Source organism: Zosterops lateralis (genome assembly GCF_965231275.1).
Source record: "Zosterops lateralis genome assembly, chromosome: 4".
In the NCBI taxonomy this organism is placed as follows: Eukaryota; Metazoa; Chordata; class Aves; order Passeriformes; family Zosteropidae; genus Zosterops; species Zosterops lateralis.
In genome coordinates this window covers 51,268,050-51,290,420 of record NC_139765.1, presented here as the reverse complement: position 1 = coordinate 51,290,420, position 22,371 = coordinate 51,268,050, and the positions used below count along the sequence as shown (strand labels likewise).

The 22,371-nt window shown below is 40.1% G+C and overlaps 1 protein-coding gene across 3 annotated transcripts; it reads right to left on the bottom strand.

The window, feature by feature from the left end:
* Positions 1–1,062: 1,062 nt before the first annotated feature.
* On the bottom strand, positions 1,063–17,859 carry ING3 (inhibitor of growth family member 3). 3 transcript variants are annotated; one of them, XM_083859452.1, is made up of 12 exons: positions 17,721–17,859; positions 17,487–17,558; positions 13,394–13,494; positions 11,945–12,010; positions 9,731–9,827; positions 7,498–7,569; positions 7,106–7,225; positions 5,037–5,095; positions 4,497–4,687; positions 3,162–3,354; positions 2,634–2,672; positions 1,063–2,023 (listed from the first exon to the last, which is right to left on the bottom strand). In XM_083859452.1, exons 1-12 carry the CDS (start codon positions 17,746–17,748, stop codon positions 1,907–1,909), a joined length of 1,155 nt encoding a protein of 384 aa, XP_083715578.1. In that variant the 5' UTR covers positions 17,749–17,859; the 3' UTR covers positions 1,063–1,906. The 3 variants fall into 3 exon arrangements, with proteins under 3 accessions (XP_083715578.1, XP_083715577.1, XP_083715579.1); XM_083859451.1 differs by having other exon boundaries at positions 1,064–2,023; positions 5,037–5,194; XM_083859453.1 differs by lacking the exons at positions 17,487–17,558; positions 17,721–17,859 and adding an exon at positions 13,676–13,780 and having other exon boundaries at positions 1,064–2,023; positions 5,037–5,194.
* Between the last annotated feature and the right edge of the window lie 4,512 nt (positions 17,860–22,371).

Genomic DNA, 22,371 nt, shown 5'->3' with positions numbered 1-22,371 from the left:
TGAATAGTTGTCAAGCAGTTTCTCTATGGAGAGGCTGACTGGGATCTAGAAGGGCCCTGGCTGCACCCCAAAAGGACACACTGTTACAATTTACTAATAAGGACAAGTTTTTTCCTCTTGTGAGTTCTCCAATTTCTCAGTTAAAAATTAATTTTTATTCCCCAATGAAACAGCAATCCAATATTCACACTAAAAACTGAAATTTTATTTTGGATTTGTAGTTTTGGTACTACCTTAGGTATGGTTACCAGCAGAGTGAGAGATTTTGCTGTGTACGGTCTTAATTCTCAAGGAACTTAGTTTGTAGCCCTTGGGACAAACATTCATTCTAAGGAGAGTCCAGATTACTGGTTGCTTATTTAATTTCAATTTATAGCATGGCACCAGTTTCCCACTAAACAAACACTTTGTTATCTCCACTGTCTGAACAGCCTCACTTAAAACCAGATATTCTAGTCTTCAAGTGTTTTTTTTAGACTGAGATTTCCACAGAAATATATACACAGTGAGTTGAGTTCCCAGTTTCAAGGGAACCTTAGTTAACTGCTCCTTGCTGTTTATTTTCACCAACCTCTATCCTATTCTTTCGCCAAAGTCTATTTATCATCCATAATCACATTTCCCTTCTTACACATCTACTTTTCCTGAATTCATGGACTTTAAATGCCTACTTTTTTCATTTTGAAAAAACATGCTGTGACAGAAGCCTGGTTTCATTCTCTGCACATACTCTTATTACTAATGGACCTATCTGTTTTTATTCCCTTGACACTATTTCCATGGCCACGCAATGGAACACTGCTTCTGTTCCTCTCTTCTGTTCATGGGTTTGGAAAGCTACCACATGACAGCCACAGTCTTTCAGCCTAACCCAGGGCTGAAGTAAAATTTTTATTCCAAAGGGAAAACGTATTTTTTTAATAGTGGAAAGAAGGAGGAAGGAAAAAATAGGCATAAACCCCATCTTTCTGTTCAGTGCTGCCGCATTAAAGGGCCATAGGAAAAGAAATAAAAGGAAATTTGTTTGTGAAACCATTTCAGCGACAGACCTTTTTTTGATAAATGTACAGAAAACATTAATCTGAGGAGTTGAGATTCTTTTATTTTACACCTAATACAATTCAAATTTAAAGGATTACTTGCACAAAAAAATAAACACATTTGGTATAAAAATTTATCATCACTTTAACACCTTTTTTTCTTCTTATGGCCCCCACCTTCTCTGGAGCAGAACATATAAAGACTAATGGCACAAGTTTGTTTTATTCTACAGCATTTTTTGTTTTTACATACTCAAGTACCCTAAAGGACAACAGCCCGCTGTATACAAGAACCATTTTCTTCAGCCTGCTGAATTAAGTTTCATAAAGAACCAAAGCTATAAAGGCATTTTAAAAACCACTGTCTCTTTTTCCTTTCAGAAGCACTGACTTTTTGCACTATTAATATACATAGTGTTAACGTAACAGCTCTTGAGTACAGTACATGCAGCAGAATATATCTGTTGTATATAAAACATACATTTAAAATCTTGACTTATTGGAATTTTTGGAAGATTGAGTAATTGTAGAATGCCCACTGCTTAGAGAAAATGGTTTGATAGTACAAATGTCTGCAAACGCTGGCCACTGGAAGAATCCAAGGCTCACTGGAATAGTATCTGTAGCACATCAAGGTGCATAAATAATTTACCTACAATATTAAAACACAACTTAGCAAAACCAATAGTTCAAGATCTTATGACTGGGGGCTGGAACCAGAAGATCTTGATGGTCCTTTCCAACCATACCATATGATTGCTATGTTACTCTTCAGTGGTTGCAAGGAAGCGTGATGAGAGTTGCCCCTCTCCTCCCAAGTCCTTTATAAAACCTTTACTATGTGATTTTTTTCCAGATGAAGAAGCTTATTTATGTCTACTGCCTCTTCTCTTCATTGCAGCTGTACACTGTGGACAATACCATTTCCCTTTTGGAGCTTCTGTCAGTCCAACACATCCATAGTGGAACCACTCAATAGGGCACTATAAAAAGAGTTAAAAGAGAGGGTTTGGACTTGGAGGTTTTTTCAAAATGCCTATCACAAATACAACTCCACGAAAATGAAACATAAGTGGAAAGCATAGATTCTGCATTTCACACAAGTCACAAAACAAGGAGAGGGGAGGATCTGGAACATACACTCAGTACACTAAGCAAAATGATAAAAATTCTAGGAGTCATAGATGGACTCACATTACAGAGAAAAGTAAGTATGCTGTGCTTTGAAATACTTAATTTGACAAAGTAATCTTATAACTTCTATTTAAATGTAGTTATCTCAGTAAATACATTATTATATTTGACTGTTCTTTGAAAACTTTATTTGAAACGGACAGCTCTTTTTAGTAGTGAAATAATTGAAAATACACAGAAATAAAGGGTATTTGAAGCGGGGCATTTTCGAGCCTAGCAAAGGCTGAAGATTTCTAAAAGAACCTGTCTGGAGAGATGAGAAATTTCCCAAAGGATGGTTCAAATCATATGCACTTTAAAAAACTCTATTCAAAGACAAACTCTAAAAAAAACACAACTCCTACAAGCAATAGTTATATGCACAAGCCTCTTATGAATCTTTTTTACTTTGTTACTTACATCTTGGTTATCACAGCCTACCATTTCACCATAGGACACCTAGTAAAATAAGAAAAAAAAAAAACCCTTAGCAATTAACATTTTCAAAGGGCCAATACTCGAATTTCTCCTTTGAGGAGTTTTTCCATTAATAGCAGTAACAACATTTTCATTTTACTTTTGTTACACAATCCAAACACCATCATGTTCATAGCAAATTCATTTTCAAAAATTGTTTATGCAAAAGAAGATACATCTGCATATTTCAGATTGGATAAAAAACAGTGAACCCCCTCAATTTTTAATTTAATTATTCCTGAAGTCTCCATTACCAGGTTTAAAACTCACCAAGGATATCACATCACTGAAAAAATTTGACTATTTTTAGCTTCGACAGTTCATTTTTCCCATCACCAGTAAGTAAATAAGAACAGATCAGAAGTTCAAGAGTAAAAATACAGTTTTTTCAAAATTAGCATTTAGAGAAGGAAGTTCAGCTACATCAAAACAGCACCTGTAGTTGGATTTCAATTTGGAAGCCATCCTTACCTGATTACAAATACAGTAACGTGGCTCATTTGGATCATAGGTCCAATCAACCTGGCTATTAGAATCAGACTCTGGTATTACTGCTGTTTGCTGAGACAGTTCTTGTGCCAGTGCAGATGAAGAAGAACATGATGATAGAGAGGAAGAAGAAGATGATGATGAAGACTGCTGACTTGAGGATTTGTTGTTGTTTCTGAGTAAAAAAAAAGTAAAAAAATAGCATACATTACTTATTTACTGCCAAGTGAAAGAATTACTAAACAAGTACTTTGTTGACTCTGAAATACTGCAATATGTAAATCCCAAAGCTATCATTCACTATCACATTTCATTCAACCACTGCAAGCACTGGAATGCACCCACTGAATGCTCTTGGAAAAGGCAGCAAGTCATACGAGCTTACAAGTACAAGAAACACTGTTCTAATCAATGGAATTTTACAGCTCTAAACTGTCAAGTGGCTTTAACAAATGCTTTTCTTCACAAAGTTTTCCATCAATAGCCTTGGTGTCAAGTCCTTATAAAAATTATGTTACCAATAAAAGAGGAATTTACATATAAATAATGTCATATGTCATGTACAATAGATAACTGTTTTGAAGATAACCAATTCTCTGTTAATCTCCACTCAAGCATCAGCAATCGCTCCGCAGGAATGGTGCCAGAATAAAACTTCTCTGCTTTTGCTTATAGGTCAGACCTGACACCCAAAATACTCATAGATGAAAAATGCTTCTAAAACAGCATTATCAACTGAGTTGTGAACACAGACAAATTTGAATGAAGAAAAAAACTCAAGTCAATTTAAAAGGAGGGGGATTTTGAGACAAATTCTTTTAAGTACAAGTTCTGATAGTTGAATGTATTGTGACATTGTGTTGTTAAAAATGTTTTAAAGCTTTATTTCAATCAGAAATAAAATTCATTCCCTGTTCTAGATGGTCAGCCATTAGAAAGTGCCTGTTTTGAGTAAACCTGACATTAAACAGATCTTCAGATTATTTCAAAACCATTGACAAACCACTGCACAGTAATTCCCAACATTTGCTGTTAGATCAAGTCTCTCCGAAACACAGAAAAATGAGGGAAGAAACTTGATTGTATCTCAGACAAAAAAGCAAATCAATGGAGTGAGTTTGCTTAAAGAAAAAGAAGTGGGAGAACTAAAGAACACAACCCTGAACAAAAAATGGCCAAGAGGCAGTAACTACCTTCTGCTGATTCCTCTCCACAGATATTAAATAAAATGTATTTCTAATATGGCCCATGACCTTTTCAAAGAAAGCTCAGCTGTCTTAAAAGTTGTAATTACAGTCAACAAGTAAGAAAACCTACTTGCTTTTTCTGCCACTTCGTGAATCTGTGGTTGATGAACTTAATGTCTGAGTTAATGTAGATGCCAGAGCTGATGACGAATATCCAGCTGAATCTCTGGACAATGAAAATTCTCTTCCGAGCTGAAAATCATTGTTCTTAAATGCTTCATAGCTGGCTTTTAGACTGGATGTTCGTCTTCCCTCCTTCATCTGAAATGGATACTGATACTGTATCAGATTACACAGTGAGGCTCCTATTAAGGCTGCTAACTGCTAATGATATGCACAGGTTCACTTGTTACCTTGTTAAAGAATTTATGTACAGAAGGCAGTTAAATGTGTGATAATATCTTCCAGGAAAAGTTAGAAAACAAGCTGTCCCTTTAGGCAACTTATACAGGATGAAAGTGTTGCATATTAATAAAATTCTAATATAAGAACTGAATCACATCAGCTGAAAGTGAACACGGGGATTCAGATTTCAAAATAAAAAGCAGTCACTAGCCTTTCTTCTTAATCTTAGGCAGATGGCAGAATGACAAGAATATTTTGACATTACCTGTGCCGTGGCTTGCACTGCTTGAGCTGCTGCCATGGTAATTGCACCGGCCCCCGATCCTGAAGATAATGAGCCCAGGTTATATGATGCCAATGGTTGAGAAGAGTTTGTATTGTATGCATTGTTTGAAGAGGATGATGAATTACTGTTTCGACACCCTTGATGAATAGAACACATTTATGAAATTCAAAATGAAACTAAATTCCTTTGCATTTTAAGAAGAATTATATGACAACCAGTGAAAGAGTAGGAACTCTGTTTACGCATCAGAGTAATCTAACCATTTGGAAAAGAGATTTTAAAAGTAGTTAGACACAGCCAGTATTTGTTTATGGGAGAAAAAGTAAAAGAAGTTTGTTCCCTATCTACCTTCAGGGAGTCCTTTTAGAAAGACAGCTCTCACTATGATACTCAGCTATGGAAGAACAGATGCAGCTGCTATACCTATGCCTATATTGAAATAATTCTCACTACTATAATCAACAAGAAGAGGGTAAGAATGATTATGCACCTATACTGTTTCTGAAGTAAAACTTTCAACAATCTTAATTCCAAAAACTACAGATCAGTTTTAATAGAACACAATTCCAGAGTCATCTGCAGAATGACAGCTGCTCAAATTTAGCTACATTTTATTTGCAGCCTCATGTGAAGTTTCTTCAAAAGAAAATTGAAATAGAAATGACTGAAACCACTTAAAACTGACAAACATTACTGAGGTAGTTGACTTACTGTAACTTCTTAGTCTTTTATTTTCAGAAAAGAAACTATAAAACACCTTAATATTGAGAATAGGCAGAAATGTTTGGGGTTTTTTTAGTTACTATTCAAAAAGACTTCTCTTTTGACATAGACAACACATGAAGGAATTTTATTTTCAGACTAACTCTTAAAAAAAAGAGGTGTGAAAATTCTTTTCCCTTATTTTGGAAATTGTTGTATGCATTTTTTTCCAAAAATAATGCATTGATCTCTTGTATTTCTACTACTAGCTAAACGAAACTGTACTGTTATCTTTCTCTAAGTATAAATAAAAAGAAACAGCCATCATACAGCTGTTAAATGACAACACACTTCATGGATAACACAGATGAGTAAGAATGTCTGCAATTTCTCATGTTTCAAGTGATTGAAAATCCCAGGGGAAGGAGTATCAGCCTTGGATTGAGAACTGGCTGAATGGCAGATCCCAGAGGGTCATTATTGATGGCAGAGGGTCTAGAAATACCACAAAGGGAATTGCAGTGCAGGAATAACCCCATGCAACAGCACAGGCTGTGTGTGGGCTGACCTGCTGAAAAGCCACCCTGTGGAGAAGGATCTCAGGGTCCTGGTGGACAACAAACTGTCCCTGAGCCAGCAGTGTCCTCTGGAGGCTAAGAAGGCCAATGGTGTCCTGGGGTGCATTAGGAAGAGCACTGCCAGCAGGTTGAGGGAGGCGATCCTGACCCTCTACTCAGCAAAGCTGTGTCTGCAGTGCTGTGTCCCGTTCTGGGCTCCTCAGTACAAGAGACATGGAGTTCCTGGAGGGTCCAGTCGAGTGAAATAAGATGATTAAGGTACTAGAGAGTCTCACTTATGAGTTAAGGCTGAGGGAGCTGAGCCTGTACAGCCTCGAGAAGAGATGACTGAGAGGGGATCCCATCACTGTCTATGAGTATCTGAAGGAAAGGTGTCAAGGGGATGGAGCCAGGCTCTGCTTGGTGGGGCTGAGCAATAGGACAAAGGGCAATGGGCAGAACCTGATGCATAGGAAGTTCCAACTGAATATAAGGAAGAACTTCTTTACTGTGCAGGTGGCCACACACAGGACAGGTTGCATAGGAAGAGGTTGCCCAGAGAGGCTGTGGAGTCTCCCTCACTGGAGATAGTCAAGGAATGTCTGGACACAATCCTGTGCAATGTGCTCTAGGATGACCCTGCTTGAGCAGGGAGGCTAAACCAGATGACCCACTGGGGTCCCTTCCAACCTTACCTATTCCATGATTCTGTGATTTCAAAACATTAACATAATTTAGTTTCTCTTATTCTGATTAAAGAGCAATGAAATGAAAGACAGTTAGGATTACCTGGTGTATTTTCTTTAGAAGCATCTGAAGTCAGGGTAGATAGAAGAGCTTCAGACTTAAACTTCTTTTCAGGAACATGATCTGTTGTACTATGGTGGGAAGATGGATTGTGTTTCCTTTCTAAATGAAACAAATGAAGGGAACTTAAATGTAAAATCTATTTAGCTTGAAAGTCAAATCCTGCTAGCACTTTCAACTAATTCCCAGCAGCAAAACCTATTTCATTCTTGCACTTCTTCTTAACAGATATTATTAGCATTTATAATGCTTTGTTTTCTCCCTGCAATGATGGAGGGAAAAAAGTTTTGAACCATCTTTTTCATGATACTACTCAACAAAAAAAACAAAGGAAAAATAAAAAGTGGTCATCTTTACAAGTTTCAAATACTTACTCTCTACTGGAGTGTGAGAGTGGGAGTGATGGTTATTCACAGGCTGTGCTGGTGTATCCAGCTCCAGAGACCCTAAGAGGGAGGTAAGAAGGACAAGAAAATTGAGAGTTAGTACTGTTTTGACTTTTACATAATAAAGGAATCTTTAAAATATTAACCAAATCACAATGCAGTTATATCTATTTTAATTGGAAGAATTTTTGCTAGAATTGATACCCTTTCTACAGTACAACCAGGAGCCAGTGAGATTAGTTCTCAAATGAAAATTGGTGACTGCTACTGTCCAACTGTTGAAATCAAGAACTTAAAATCAAGGCCAATAAGAACCAACAACATTGCCCTCAACATGCCACTTACTCAGATGAGCTGCAGAATGGCTGCACCAAAAAGTACTGACAATCTACACCAACATGAACTGAAGACTGAACAATGTAAACTGCATAAATAAGGCATCTTGTCCCACTGAGTCCACCTTGTCACATGCAGTCAAAACTCAAGAAACAGCAGTTTTATCTTTCAGGATGATTTAACATTCAAAAGAAAGGGCTGCAGATCATCATCCAGATTTTCTTAACATTCAGAATACACACAGCAACAATACAAATAAAAACAAAATGAAACACCCCACAAAACCAACAAAAAAACAACAAACCCCACCCTCCCCCCTTAAAAAAAGGAAAAAGTCAGACGGGCATAAATTGAAGACTGTCTAAGAAAAACATTTCTTGTAAAATGAGGCTAAATAATCACAGCATAGGAGATGTTGTGATTATTTAGAATGCTGTGATAAATTTAGAATGATATGCAGTATTTTGTGCATCAATCTCTAAGAAAAAGATTTTGAAGTAGTTGCAATATCCACCAACTTACATTTACACAGAAGACAAAGCAATTCACATTCATTTTTCAAAATCTGTAGCTTCAGCATTTCTTTACCTCTTCCAGTGCTTTCAAAAAGCACTGAAATACACGAGTATTTAAGGAATATTAAGTATTGCAAAAGTTTAAATATAATTATTCTAGAAGAGGATCAAAGCATAAGGTGCTATTTTGGCTGAGTGAAGTTCAATCATGTCATGAACTTGCCCAAAGGCTGCCCTCTGGCGGGACTTCAACCTTATGCATTTACTTGGAAAGCTAAAAATGTTAAAAGCCTCCTACTTCTAGCTTTATACAAAAACAAAGAAACAAAACCCTCAAACCAAGATGGAACCCTCAAACCCTTTAAGATGCAACATGCAGTCTAGTACTTCTCTATTTTGAATTTTTGAAATCCTATCTAGCAACCTCTCCAAGTGCATGGTTCAACAGAAGGTAGCATCACATCCTAAAACCAGCTCGGATTTCAACTAAACTAAACTAGTCCTTTTCTGTAATTGCTAGTTAATTAATAGCATTTAATTTAGAGTTGTCTTTTTTTTGTGCCTGTTATTTGTAATAGCAATTACAAATAAAATAGCCCCAAACTCCCAGCTTATACAACACAGCCACAAAAAGTACCAAGAAAGAATACTTATTCCTAATATCCCCAAGTGACTTAAGTCAATTTTCACTATCTTTGGCTATGAAGACAGCCACTACTTTCATAATCACAGTAGTTAAATCAACTTAGAAATTTATCACAATCACATTTGAATTTGATGTCTAAATGCTGATAAGTACAGAAAATCCAGATTCTTCTACACCAAGCTGGCCAAAAAGCTGTAACTTTACATTTTCATTCACACCCTGAATACTAGCATGATTGTATTTAACATGCAGGTTTGTTACCTAAAATGCTTTTCCTTCACTCGCCCTTTATAGAACAACCCATTCTTGCCCCTTTACAAAAGAAAACCACCAAGTACATGGAAAACTAAAATAATGACCCTCCTTAGTTTGGTGGCAATCCGTTCAAAGATGAAATGGTACCCTTGCAACTGGGTAGGTGGCATGCTTAGGCCAAAGTACTTGGCTGAACACCTACAATCATTAAAAACAGGTTTAAAGAATTATGTATCTTACTGTAGCAATTCACAAGGACAACAGTTGTGTGAAAAAAAATTATTTTTCTTAGTTGTATTTTGATTTCACTGCTATAAATTAAAGTTGAAACTAAAGTTTGACAATCACTGATGAAAACTGGGTTAAAACAGGTGAAAATACTAGCAGCCACTTACAAGTGTATGATACTTTAATTTTGCAAATTGACAGAAAGTCTGTCAAGTTCTTAAAGAAAATCATGCATACTTACGTCTCTCTAATATTTCTGTAATTCCAGCATTATCTGCTTCAAGTTCCATTTTAAATTTAGCAAGTTCCTGGTCCAATTTTCTCAAATGACGGTCTACCTGTTTGTTAGACAAAACAAAAATAAATAGCATCCACTTCTGTAACATAAATACCTACATCCTTAATCTCAGGCTTGCTAAGTATTTCCCTTCCAGCAATTTTGTACCACGCAGCATTAAGCACAATAATGCACAGAAGTGATTGTTTTGGTCACCTGTACTCCCCTCACTCAGCAGAGACACTGCTTTTAACACCAAAATAGCATAGGCAAAGCTCCAAGACAATTATTTTCAGAAATAAAGATGAAGAAGACTTAGAGGTGCTCTGGTTATGCAAACACAAAGGGGATGAGAAAGAACAGTAGATGACATGGACTTTAGTAGAAATTAGGCTGCTTTGAAGAATTTGCAAGTTCTGAACTGAAACCTGTGTGCAATTTTTGTGCCACTATAAACACCAGTAAATTCGCTGTGTACCGAGTCTTAACTGAAAGTGGAGACTCCTGTGTGTTTCAGTGAACTATGACGTGCTCGTGGGTATTAAAAATTAACCAAAAAAATTCTCAACACACTATCACGAAAAGAAACACTATATTCCAAATGCTTTCTACATCTGTAATCATATAGCAAATTTTACCCATCTTTATTAAAAACTGGGAGGTTTTTCCAGTTATCAGCTAAGCAAAAGAGAAGAGGAAGTTCTGACTTCTAGAACAAACTTTTGACTAGTTGTAGTGAAACTAAAACAGCTGTTTTATGTCTTTTATATTTGAGTGTAATCTGACTTGTAGATTCTGTTCTCTTGAGAAATGTAAAATAAATATACTTTATACTTTAAGTCATGTGTCACCCCCCTCTGGGTCTGGCCATCCATCCAATTTTTTACCCAATGAATAGTGCACCTGTCCAAGGCATGACCAGCCAGTTCCTCCAGGAGAGTGCTGCAGGAAACAGTGTCAAAGGCTTTACTGAAGTCCAAGTAGGAAACATCCACAGCCCCTTCCTTATGTACTAAGCAGGTCACTTAATCATTAAAGATCAGGTCAGTCAAGGAAGACTTGCCTTTCCTAAACTCATGCTGCCTGGGCCTGATCCCCTGGTTGTCCTGCTTGTGCCGTGTCATGACACTCAGGATGACCTGCTCCATGACCTCCCTCAGCACTGAAGTCAGGCCGACAGGCCCTTACTTCCTTAGATGCTCTTTCTGACCCTTCTTGTACATGGGCATTACATTTGCTAATTTCCAGTCAATTGAGACCCTGGTAAACACCCAAAAGTGGCTCAGTGACCTCTTCCACCATCTCCCTCAATGCTCTGGGGTAGATCCCATCACACCTGTGTGTGTCCAAGTGGCACAGCAGGTTGCTGACCTCCCTTTGAATTATGGGGACTTCGTTCTGCTCCCCACCCACTTCTTCCAGCTCAGGGAGCTGGATACCCTGAGAACAACTGGTCTTGTTACTAAATATTGCAGCAATGAAGGCATTAAGTACCTCTGCCCTTTCTTCACTCTCCATCACTATGTTTACCTCTGTATCCAGTAAAGGATGGAGATTTTCCAGAGCCCTTCTTTTATTGCTGATGTATTTTTAAAAATACTTTTGTCTTTCATAGCAGTAACAAGATGAAGTTCCACTTGGACTTCAGCCCTTCTAATTATCTCCCTACGTAAACTCATAAAATCCTTGTAGCCTTCCAAAATTGCCTGCCCATTCTTTCCAAGGTGATATACTCTCTTTTTTTCCCCAAGTTGAAGCCAAAGCTCTGTATTTAGCCAGGCTGCTCTTCTTCCCTGCTGGCTTCTCTTTTGGCACATTGGGATGGGCTGCTCCTATACATTTAAGATTTCTTTCTTGAAGAATGTCCAGCCTTCCTGGACTCCTCGACACTGCATCCCAAGGGATTCTCTCAACCAGTCTCCTAAATAGTCCAAAACAATGCATTAAAACCTTATGATTTCTAATACTGTTTCTCTGTTTAGTATTTAAGTGACACTTACTACCCCAAACCCCAAAATTCTTAAAAGTTAATAAAATATTAAAGATTTCTTTTGCCAGCAAAATGTGTATGTAGATGACAAAAAAGTAAAGGCAGCACAGCTGCAGTGCTTATCAAAATGCTTAGAACCTCCTAGAGCATAAATTTCATAATTCACCACAAGTCTTGTGTCCACTTACCAGATCATATATTTGATTGGCCAGTTGCACTTTTTCATCTGCATCTTCCAAAGCCTTATAATAATCCTGTTATGAAGAGAATTTTTTTAAATTATGAATGCAACTGAATTCATTTCAGTAAGTTTAAGCTACTGTTATGAAGAACAAAATACAAGTCAAAAGGACAAATTTAAGTCAGTTTTCAGAAAGACTGTGAAATTTTACTATAAGCAACAATCATCTGAATTTTAAATGAGAAATACGATATATATCAATTTAATTTCTTTTTGTTAAAAAAAGCCGAATTACAAGATGGGGGCACTTCCTACTAGAATGATATTTAGATTTCTGTAAGAAATGCTACAAGAAATGAAACAATCTTGGATTTATTTTATATTACACAGCATCATGCTATGGACTTAAAATAACATCCTGTCTTTTATTTCAGGATTACCACAAATCCTACTACTCTTCAAAATGATGCTGAAGTACTCAGTGGAGAGGCCCTTCCAGCACTCTAGGTAAACAGAGATAATGCTGTATATCTTTTTAATTACTTTAAAGTAAGTTTCTCTAACTCGTAAGTGCATTCTAAATAATTTGACTAAAACAATCCAGAGGTCTCCTCTAACCAATGAAAATTCATGGACAAAACCTTTTGTTTAAAAAAAGGTATGTTTTGAAATACTTTTACTTTAGATTTGAACAGATTTTACTGCCTTTTAATTCTCAGTTTCCACTGAATAGTATCTTACGTGAAAACTACTTGAAATTATGATTCAACTAAAGTCCAAAGCAAATTTTTCATTTATTCTCGTGAAGTCAGAGCTCTGACCTTTTTCTTTTTTAGAATTTAAAAATCTTTTTGCATTATTTAAAGAAGAAAACCCCAAATTTGGGGCTGAAGTAGCCACTGTAGGAGACTACAAAGGAGTTTCTCCTGACAAAATGATGGACTACATTCCTAACAATACCACCATCAGTGCTCAAGTATTGAAGAATAATACAGAACACATCCATATTCATGTTCTTATTCCTCTCTCTCTCTCAAGATACATAGACCATATGTATAATGTGTAGAAGGACATAAGGCAGAAAATCATAGGAAATGCTGAATCTAAGCATGAAAAATATCTTCTAAAAGAAAGCAAATTAACTTGGGCAACTTCATGTCACACAAACAAAAACAAAAAAAAAATTTGAGCTCAAAATTTAGTACCAGGCTTCCTCACCATTTCAGGATTACAATTTTTTAAAATGCTAGCAAGTGCTCAGTCAAACTTGAGAGAAATTCTTGATCAGAAAAACCTTTCGTTCACTTTTCTCCTCCAAGGTAGCTCCATCCACCTCTATGAAAGCCCAAGGGAAGGCACAGTTCTGAACACTTAAATCTCAATCATAAACTATTTTTTCCTAAGGTTGTCTTAGTTTGGAAAAGAAAAGTCTGACCCACTCTGGTGATATCCTTACTTTTTTGATTGATGTCATTTGTTCTTCTCTCCATTCAGGTTTGTTTTTCTTTGCATTCATAAAAAATTCATTTACCCTCTGCTCAAGCTGATCCATTGCATCTGTAGCATAGGAAAAGATTGAGACAAATGTTATCTTCTCATGTACACAAACATTAGAAAATAAAGGGAATTTTTTTTCTCAAACAAAGTTGACAGGACTGAGGTGCAAACTATTAGAGAGAAAAAAAAGAAAAAAACCAAAACAACCAAGCAACAGTGGACAGCGGAGGGAAATATTTACCTTAATTTCCAAGAAGCAGAATTGCATTCTGGTAGGATTCTCATCAAGGTTCTTGTGCTCTCCAGCATGGGACAGGCAGGACTCCAAGTTCTAAAGGTTTTTTGTCCCTAAGAGCAGTGGTAGTGACTTAAAGCACGACCCAAACTCCTCACCCAGGGCTCTAGACTGCTGACTTTGGAACATTCTAGCCAGTTACAAACTGAGCAGGAAACAAAATGTTCTCCTAAGAGAAACAGTCAAATACAAAACCAAATAATTGAAAAAAAATTAGTGTCTCAAAAAGGTAGACCAACTGAAGAGCAAAGTCACTGCCTTTAAGTCCAGGCCCTCTCCATTGTGTGCTAGGAAGGGTCAGGGCAAACTGAAAGCACTCACAAATTATTCCCTCCACCCCCAGCAGAGTAAATCCACTGATGAAGTATTATTTAGACAGGATTCTCACTTCCATGAAGTTGAGAAATATTGTGGGGGGGGGGGGAACCCACCCATTTTCTAACATTAACTATCTCTAGAAAGGAAAATGTCAACCACAAGTTATTTTTCTTCATTGTTTATTGAGACAGGAACAGGGATTCCCTTCCCTTTCCCCTCCACCCTTCTCCCACTGAGCTTACTATTTCAACAGCTGGACACTTGTGCACTCAACAGCTTGCGTATTTCCAAAAACATGCAGCTGCCTCAGTCACACTAGCTTGGACTGCCTTGCTAGTGTCAGGATAGGTGACAATATTGAGGTTTTTTCCCAGCATTCTAAGTGACATTGCCCAGCTATCAGTTTTAAATTAAATGTGACAATGCACAAATCACCTTCAAACTTCAGGCTCTGGCTGCAAAACACCTACGAAAATTTCCAGAAACCACCATTACAATTGGATCATATCTTGCCAAAACAAAATGTAAATTAACTAATTAGTTCAAGAAGCTCATGAATGCCTAAGTATGATTCACTCTTAAAATCCAAGAGGCCAAGGGTCTTCTCAACTCTGTGAAAATACACAGCTAGAACTAACTATTAGATAAATAACCAAAAATCATTCATAGTAAATGATCAAAAATATTCATCAATCTTCCTTATGCTGGGAACATTCAGCATCAAACCCAACAGGAACCTAACAACTGACTGGACAGAGCACCATTAATCCCAAGCCACAACAGTTGTGACATAAGTTCACATCAACTTTATTAAGACCCAGACAAACAAAGTAGTCAAACAATTTTGGAATAAAACAGGCTAAAGTGGGAGAACCTGAACAATAAGCATTTTCCACTTTTCCACCACGTAGACATGATTAAGAAGCCTGACAGGCAAACAAGAAGCACACACTTTATATGGAGGCTTCTAAAATCTTTATTGTTTATTCTTTGACCAAATTACTCTAATTTGGTCCGAAAAGCAAACAGACAAAATGTTCTCTCCCCTATCCTCTGAGCACAAACACCTTAACTGTTAGTTATTCTAGTGGCTCCACAAAAAAGAAATGATAAAAAGTATCTTCCCTCTTCACTTTTTATTGAGAACATGTTATCAGTCTGAGTGAAACTGCCTAGGGGAAAAATCTCCAAAGAAACTTGGTCTCTCTCCTGAAGGAGCAGAAAAGGCAAAGGCAGGCCATATCTATCAAATTATATAGAAAGTTCTCTCTGCTACGCTCAAGTTCATCCATTTTTTTCTCACGGTATTATATTCTGAGACATTAATTTCTTAGATCAAATTTCCCAAGAGAGTTGCCAAAACTTCTATGAGAAGTCCCTTTTCCAGATATTGATATTTTACCATAAAAACTGGTAATCCTTGATTTTAACTTAAACAGAGAAACACAATTTATGCTTCATGTGGAGCTCAGTTAAACCTCAAGAGTCTTTGCTTTGTCCACAGCAATCTTATCAGAATATACTGCAGACAGACTTGGTTTATTATTTCTTCCAACTACAAAGAGCAGAACCTGCCTCAGCAGAAGTCACTGTGATCCAAACAGGACAGAATACAAAGTCAACAATGACACTAAAGCAGAGCAGCAGAGATATTACTGAATTACAAATCATGTAGATTTCTGGGACAACATCACTCATTAAGTGCTGTTTTCAAGTACTTCTGAACCCGAACAACCTCCAGGTTTGCATGCAGTGCTCATCAGGCAGTTGGGCAAGTGAGGCTGAAGAGGTGCTAATCCAGAAGCTTCATAAATGCCTTTGGATACCCTGCCAATCACTGCACAAGAATTACAGAAGTTCGAAGGTCTGAGAAAATTTTTATCTACATCTAAGGTTGGTCCTAGTATACAATATTCACTGTCATTTACTACTTCCAGTAATACAACATGGAATGTTATTTGTCATTTTCAATTAAAGCAGAGGAAATGACAATCTGCTGTCTTGGCATTGGTAGCTGCCTCAGTTCTCAAACACACCCAAAAAAATCCCAAAAACCTACTATATTCTTTGCCTTCTTATGGAACAGAAGTAAAATTTGTGAACTTGTTACAAACTATCCAAGTCAAGGAGCTGCTCACTCGCTCTCACGAAGCTCTCTGTTAATAGCAATTTCAGAGGTGCTATCTCCCAAAAGGAGCCATGACTGTTCCCACAACTTTAAGCACTGAACCCAAGACATTTAGGTCATAGTATACAAAAAAATCCTATAGGCAGTTCAACATGTGTCAGTGAGGCCTGTTAAACAGACCTGCTGGGTCCACTGATGTAAACATCCAATGGAAGCACTTTTTTTATGGAACTGTTGCCACTTAGTGCCACATTTTGTATTCCTATACAGTATTCCCTTGTAATTTCAATCTCTGCTCTTTCTCTCATTCTCCTTTACAATAGCCTGGCCCTTCCATATTGATGATTGCTCTTGTATTTTGTGCAGTAGCAGTTTCATTAATGAATACTTTTGGACCACAGTTATAGATAACTATATAAATTGTGTTAAATGACTGCCACAGCTACCCAGGGTGTTACAGGACAGCTAAGTCCCAGACGAGATTGCATTAGAGGAGGTGAAATGGCAATGCATCCTGAAAACAGCCTAAGGCAGTGTATTACATCAGGATGCAGGCAGAGGGATACAAAGTGATCTACAAGGAAACCTGAAGTGTATTTATAAACATATTTTGCATAATATATATATTTATACAAAAGTAGACATTTATATAAAATATAATTTGTATAAAACCTAAAGTATATTTATAAAGTATATTTGGGTGTGTGTCAGCTAGGGCACAGCGGGCCGAGCAAACAGCACCTTCCCCTATGCTGTCATTAGGGAGCTGGCTGGAAAGTTTCAGGGAGAGCATGCCGCTGCCTACTGGAAGGAGTGGGACATAACTCATGTTCCAAACCACCATCACTGCTCTTAGGGATCAAAAATCTAAAGAGTTTGGGACGTGCCACCGAAAATGCCTTTGGGAGCAGCACAAGCCCAGGAAGGCAGCCCCGCTGAGGCCCTGCCGAGGCCCGGCGGGCGGGGGCTGGGGGCGGGCCGGGGGCTGCCGCCTCAGCGCCGGGGGCGTGCGCCCCGCCCTCCCTCGCTCGGCGCTGCGGCTCGGCTGAGCCTTCGCCCGCGGAGACGAGACGCCCCCGGGCCCGAGCGGCGGTGCCGGAGAGCCGGGGCAGGCCCCGGGGCAGCGCGGGGGAGCGGGCGGAGCTGCTGCCGCGGGCCGGAGCGGCGCCGCTTCGCCTCCTTCCTTCCTTCGTCCCTGCTCGGCCCGCCCGCCCTGCGGCGGAGGCGCGGCGGTGGGGCCGGTGCCCGCGGGGCGGAGCGGGGCGGGCGCGGAGGGGGCGGGCGGAGGCGGAGGGGGCGGGACTCACGTACTCTGCACCTGCAGGTCCATCTCGCGCATCTCGGTGAACCTGTCGCGCAGATCCATGGGAAGCTGCTCGATCACTGCGGGGACACGGGGGAGCGGGAGAGAGGGGGGAGGGAGGGAGCCAGTCAGTCACTCGCCGGCGTGGGGGAGGGGGGGCGCCGCCTCCTCGCCGCGGCTTCCCCGGCTCCCCCGCACCGGCCGTCCCCGGCGCCCGGCGCCCCCGCCGCGCACACACTCACTCTCCAGATAGTCCTCCAGGTACAGCATGGCGGCGGCCGGGCCCGCGCCCAGGGGCTGCTCGAGAGCGGGCGCTCGTCCCTTCCAATATGGCGCCGCCGCCAACAACACCAGCGCCCCGACTCAGCGAAAACAACATTGGCGGCGGACGGCGCTCGCCCCGGCCGCGCCGCGATTGGCTGCTCGCGCCGCTGACGCACACCGCGGCCCGCGCTCTGCCGCGCGGCCTCACGGGAAGCGTAGTCCGCTGGGCGAGCCTGTGCGAGACTGCGCGTGCCGCCGGGCATTGTCGTCCCGGCTGCTCCGCGGTCGGGCCGTCCCCGCGATCCTGGGAGCATTCCTACGGTCCCGGGACCTTCCCGACATCCTCGGGGCATTCCCGCCTCACAGCGGCCGCGTGACTCTTCTCCGGGAGCAGCTTTCGGCCCTCCGGAGCGTCCCGGGCGCGACCACAGCGCCGCGAGTCAGGCGGACGGGAAGGGAAAACTTGGGAGCTTCTCGAATCAGTCTCGAGGCTTTTGCTTGTCCGTTGTTGTTTTAAGTGCTCGCAGCCGGCAATAGTTCATTAAAAGTGTACGAAATGGCAAAGCTAATGAAATTGCTGCAGTCGGTGAACTCTGAGGGCACGAGGCCAAAAGCTGCCCTGCTCAGAGGAGAAACTTACCTGGGCCTTAGAACTGCTGCTGGGAGTGCAAAACCAAAACTGGCTGACAGCATCCATTGCCATCCTGTTACAATACTCCTTGCAGTGATCCACTGTTACCTGTTTGGGGCTGGGGTTTTTCCACACAGTTTCATTCCCCCAAATAGACTTTTTTATCACTTCGACTGCTGTTATTTACTGCTTTAAGCACGAACTGATGCATTAATCCAGACGTGTTTTTTGCCTGGGGAAAGAAATTTTTGGGGCTTGCATGATGTCAGATGCAAGTATAGGAGCGTAAGAACTGTGGTAGCAGATCAGGTTTATCAGGTTTACCGTCCACTGTGTCTTTTGTTTCAATAACTTTATTTGTGCCAGATCAATCCGAACAAAAAAGGAATGTGTGCATAAGCCAAGTATGAGTAAAACTTGTATGGGATATTTTTGAGGGTCAGGACCAATGGAAACTGGCACTTTTCTCATGTCTGAAGTTCATGTATTGTGAGCAGTTAGTTAAAGATGACTGAATTTTGGGAAATGAAACATACATTTTGTATATAGCCTTTATGAAGACTGATGGTAGTAATGTGTTGGATACACACAGTGAAGCTGAGGGGCTTTAATTCCTTTGTCATTAAAGATGAGAGAGAATGAAAAAGGTGTAACGATAAACTCTGAATAACTTTTCAACTTTGTGAAAAAAGTGCTGTGTCAATGTGGTCACTTGGGGCTGTGCCTCAGTCATTTCCATTAGTAATGGCATGTGCCCTGGGACTATTAGTGGAACAGGAAAATGAAACTTGGCTATGTCAGCAGAATGACCAAGTACTAGTGGGGCTGGCTGCTGTCTTCAAGGTATGAGTTCCCCCTGTTTATGTGTGGTGGTTTATTGTAATGTTGGAGGCTCTTGTAGAAATAGACTGCTCAGAAAATTGTTCACTGTAGTACTTTACAGCAAGGGATGGCAGGGGATTGTACAGTAAGCTACAAATAAAAACAGAACTCGTTTGCTACCTATCAAAATAAATACAGGAACTTCTTTATTTACCTGTAGTCTTCTTCAGTGTTTTTTAGAGAAATGAAGAAGCTCGTATTTTTCATTTCTGCCCATTGTTGTATAGTCAAATGACTAGCCATACCAACTTCAGTAGGATTGCTTGTGTAAGTGCTGTTTTTCATTACATGCCAATGACTGTCACAGTCGGTGTCCTGGGAATTTCCTCCCACCTTGCCTCGGCCAGCCCTGGCACCGGCGACAAGTAAGGTACTGCTCGGTGTGCGGACACACCTTGCCGATCCTGGGAGTCCCTGGTTACACAAAGGCCTGATTATGGCGAAGGAAGAAAGGAGGACTCTGGAGGGGTCTGCCACAGAAGTTTATTGGTGCCCTGAAATGAGCAACCTCAACCTCAGAGAGTCTGCCTCAGCGGAGCACAGGGCACCTGTGTCACCAGCTTTTATTGAGGGGAGGGGAAAGGGGAAGGGTCAGGGAAGGAACCAATAGGGATAAGTCTGGGCATGGCTCTGGATTGAGGGACTTCCCAAAGGACCAACCCTTGGGGGGAAGGAGAGAGCTTCTCGGACCCTGGTCAATCACACCACGCTCTCCCTGGAACTTTACAGATGCAGGGAGATTCCCAATGAGACTGACAGGACCTGGGGTTGTATAACATAAGATTGACATTTAACTGAAACTTGGGGTAAACCATATAGGAACAAACTTAGGGTACATGGAACAAACCATTAATTGAACAAATAGAACTGAAAAATGCACCACTACAAATGGCACTGAGTTTAAGTTGACATTTAAGAAGCGATAGGCCAACAGACCATAAAAAAGAAACTGTTTCTACAATAGAAAACTTCCTGTTGTTTGTAAATGTGAAGAGTTAACTCTATTGATTAACTCAAGTTTTAGAACAGCCTAATTGAAACAGCTCCTGATAAGGAAACAGGGATTAATGACTGTTTATTGGAATGCAAATACAGTGAAAAAGAACTAAACACCAGCTGTGAACTTAAGGTAAAAAGAAATTCAATTTGTGAATTACAATCAACATTGCTCAAAAAACTCCTTTGCAACTGCAGAGCTGCTTAGCACAGGAAGCGAAGGGAGGCCACAGGAGCTGCTGTTTTCTCGTGTTTATATAATGTTATTAATGTTGATGACATTTCTCCAGCAAATGTTTCGCATAAATCATGTTTCGTCACTGTGACGGAGTGATGGCATAAAGGAATATTACGGATGCCCTGCGATCTACCTAAAGGTAATTGCTTGCTTAGGTTTCAATAGTTTGCAACTGACAGGAGAGAAAAAGCTGATTAAAAAGATAAATTTATGTTCTGATGTACACTTCTCAGATGGGGGTTAAGATTTTCAAATCTCCTTCTCTTCTGCACTTACCCATTCCATAGCTCTGTAATGTCCTTTTTCTATTCTAATTCCTTCTGTCTCTTCCCATGTGTAGAGATGTTTGACACATTTAACTCCATCATTTCCGTCTTCGTGTTGCGTCTGCCGTCTATCTGTTGATACCACCCTTTCCCTCTTCCTTCCAAATCCATTCATCTTCTGAGCTGTATAATTTCTTGAGCTTTCTGTACCCATTTAGGACTGTCACTATTCCATATTTACTTCAGTACTCTAATTTTAAACTCTTGTTTAATACAGTGTTTCTGGACTTACAGTCTTTATGTTTTGTTTCTTTGTTTTCAAGAAGGACCCATTTCTAATGAAATGGGTCTAATTTGAAAAAATCAGGAAGGACCTACCTAGCCCACCCCTAGACTGATATTCCAGGTCTCAGCTACTGCTGGTACGTTCCTGTGCTTTGGTTTCTCACAAGGGAGCCTCCCTGCCTGTGGCACACAGAGGTTGCAGATGTACATCTGTGGGCTCTCACAGAAGAACTTTATGACATAGTGACAGCTAAGTGGCATCCACCAGAGCCTACATAAAACTGCAAGCCTGGGTAGCTCTTAAACTACCAGAAATGAGCAGTTTGCTTTTCTTTGGCACTTGCTCCTGCTGCACTCCAGCAGTCCTGTGTGGCAGGCCAGAATCCATTCACCACGGTGCACTGCTGCGAGCATGTGTTGTGGATCACAGCGTTCCCAGCAGTTCTGGCTGCCAGTGTCAGTATCAGGCCTGCTGGTCTCCTCACATGCTTTCAACTATTTTACTGTAATTCCTCCTCACATCCTGTTTGTTGCCTGCTATTTTTCTGCTGTTGCAGCTGTTTTTCCCATTCTTTCCAGTCGACCCAGTTTTGCAGTCCAGCTGTCCCTCCCAGCTGCCGTGGACTCCACCGTCTCCCAAATTCCACCCTTTCTGCTGCTGCAGGGGCATCACCCACAGCCTCACTCTCCCTCTGCAGGAAATAACTATCATTCTTGCTGTACTGCACGCCATGGCTATTGGAAGACATTAGTTAAATAACTAAATTGTCTTGAGACTGAGCACTATGTAAGGATTACAGCATGATCGTATCTTTTTCTGAGCAATCAACTTTATGTAATGGGAAACTCCATCCAAAGCTGGATCCTAGGAAAAAGCTGTGTCAGAGTTTTAAGTACATAATGTTACCCTAGTCTAGTGCAGCACTATGCAGGAACTTCACACTTCCGTGAAACTATCCCTCAAAAGGGCAAATTTGGCCCAGAAATATTGTGTGTTGTAATCTCTCTTGAGAAATCAGTTTCCTTTTCTGCTTATTACAAACTCTCTTGATTCTGAGATTCACATTCCTGTTTCTGGAAGAAAATCCATGACCCCAGATAATTAATTTGCTTTAACAGTCAACAGGAAAATGGAACTGCCATTTATCTTTCAGCTTGACTTTGTGTACAGACTCAGGCAATTATATCTCCATCTTTTAGTTAATTTTATCTGCTACAGACTCAGTTAAATTTGCTTGCAGATTTCAGTTATTTCCTGAAAATCTGCAGGATATGAGCAATTGCTGTTTATATATTAATCACTGAAATGTTTTATCCTGACTTCCTAAGGA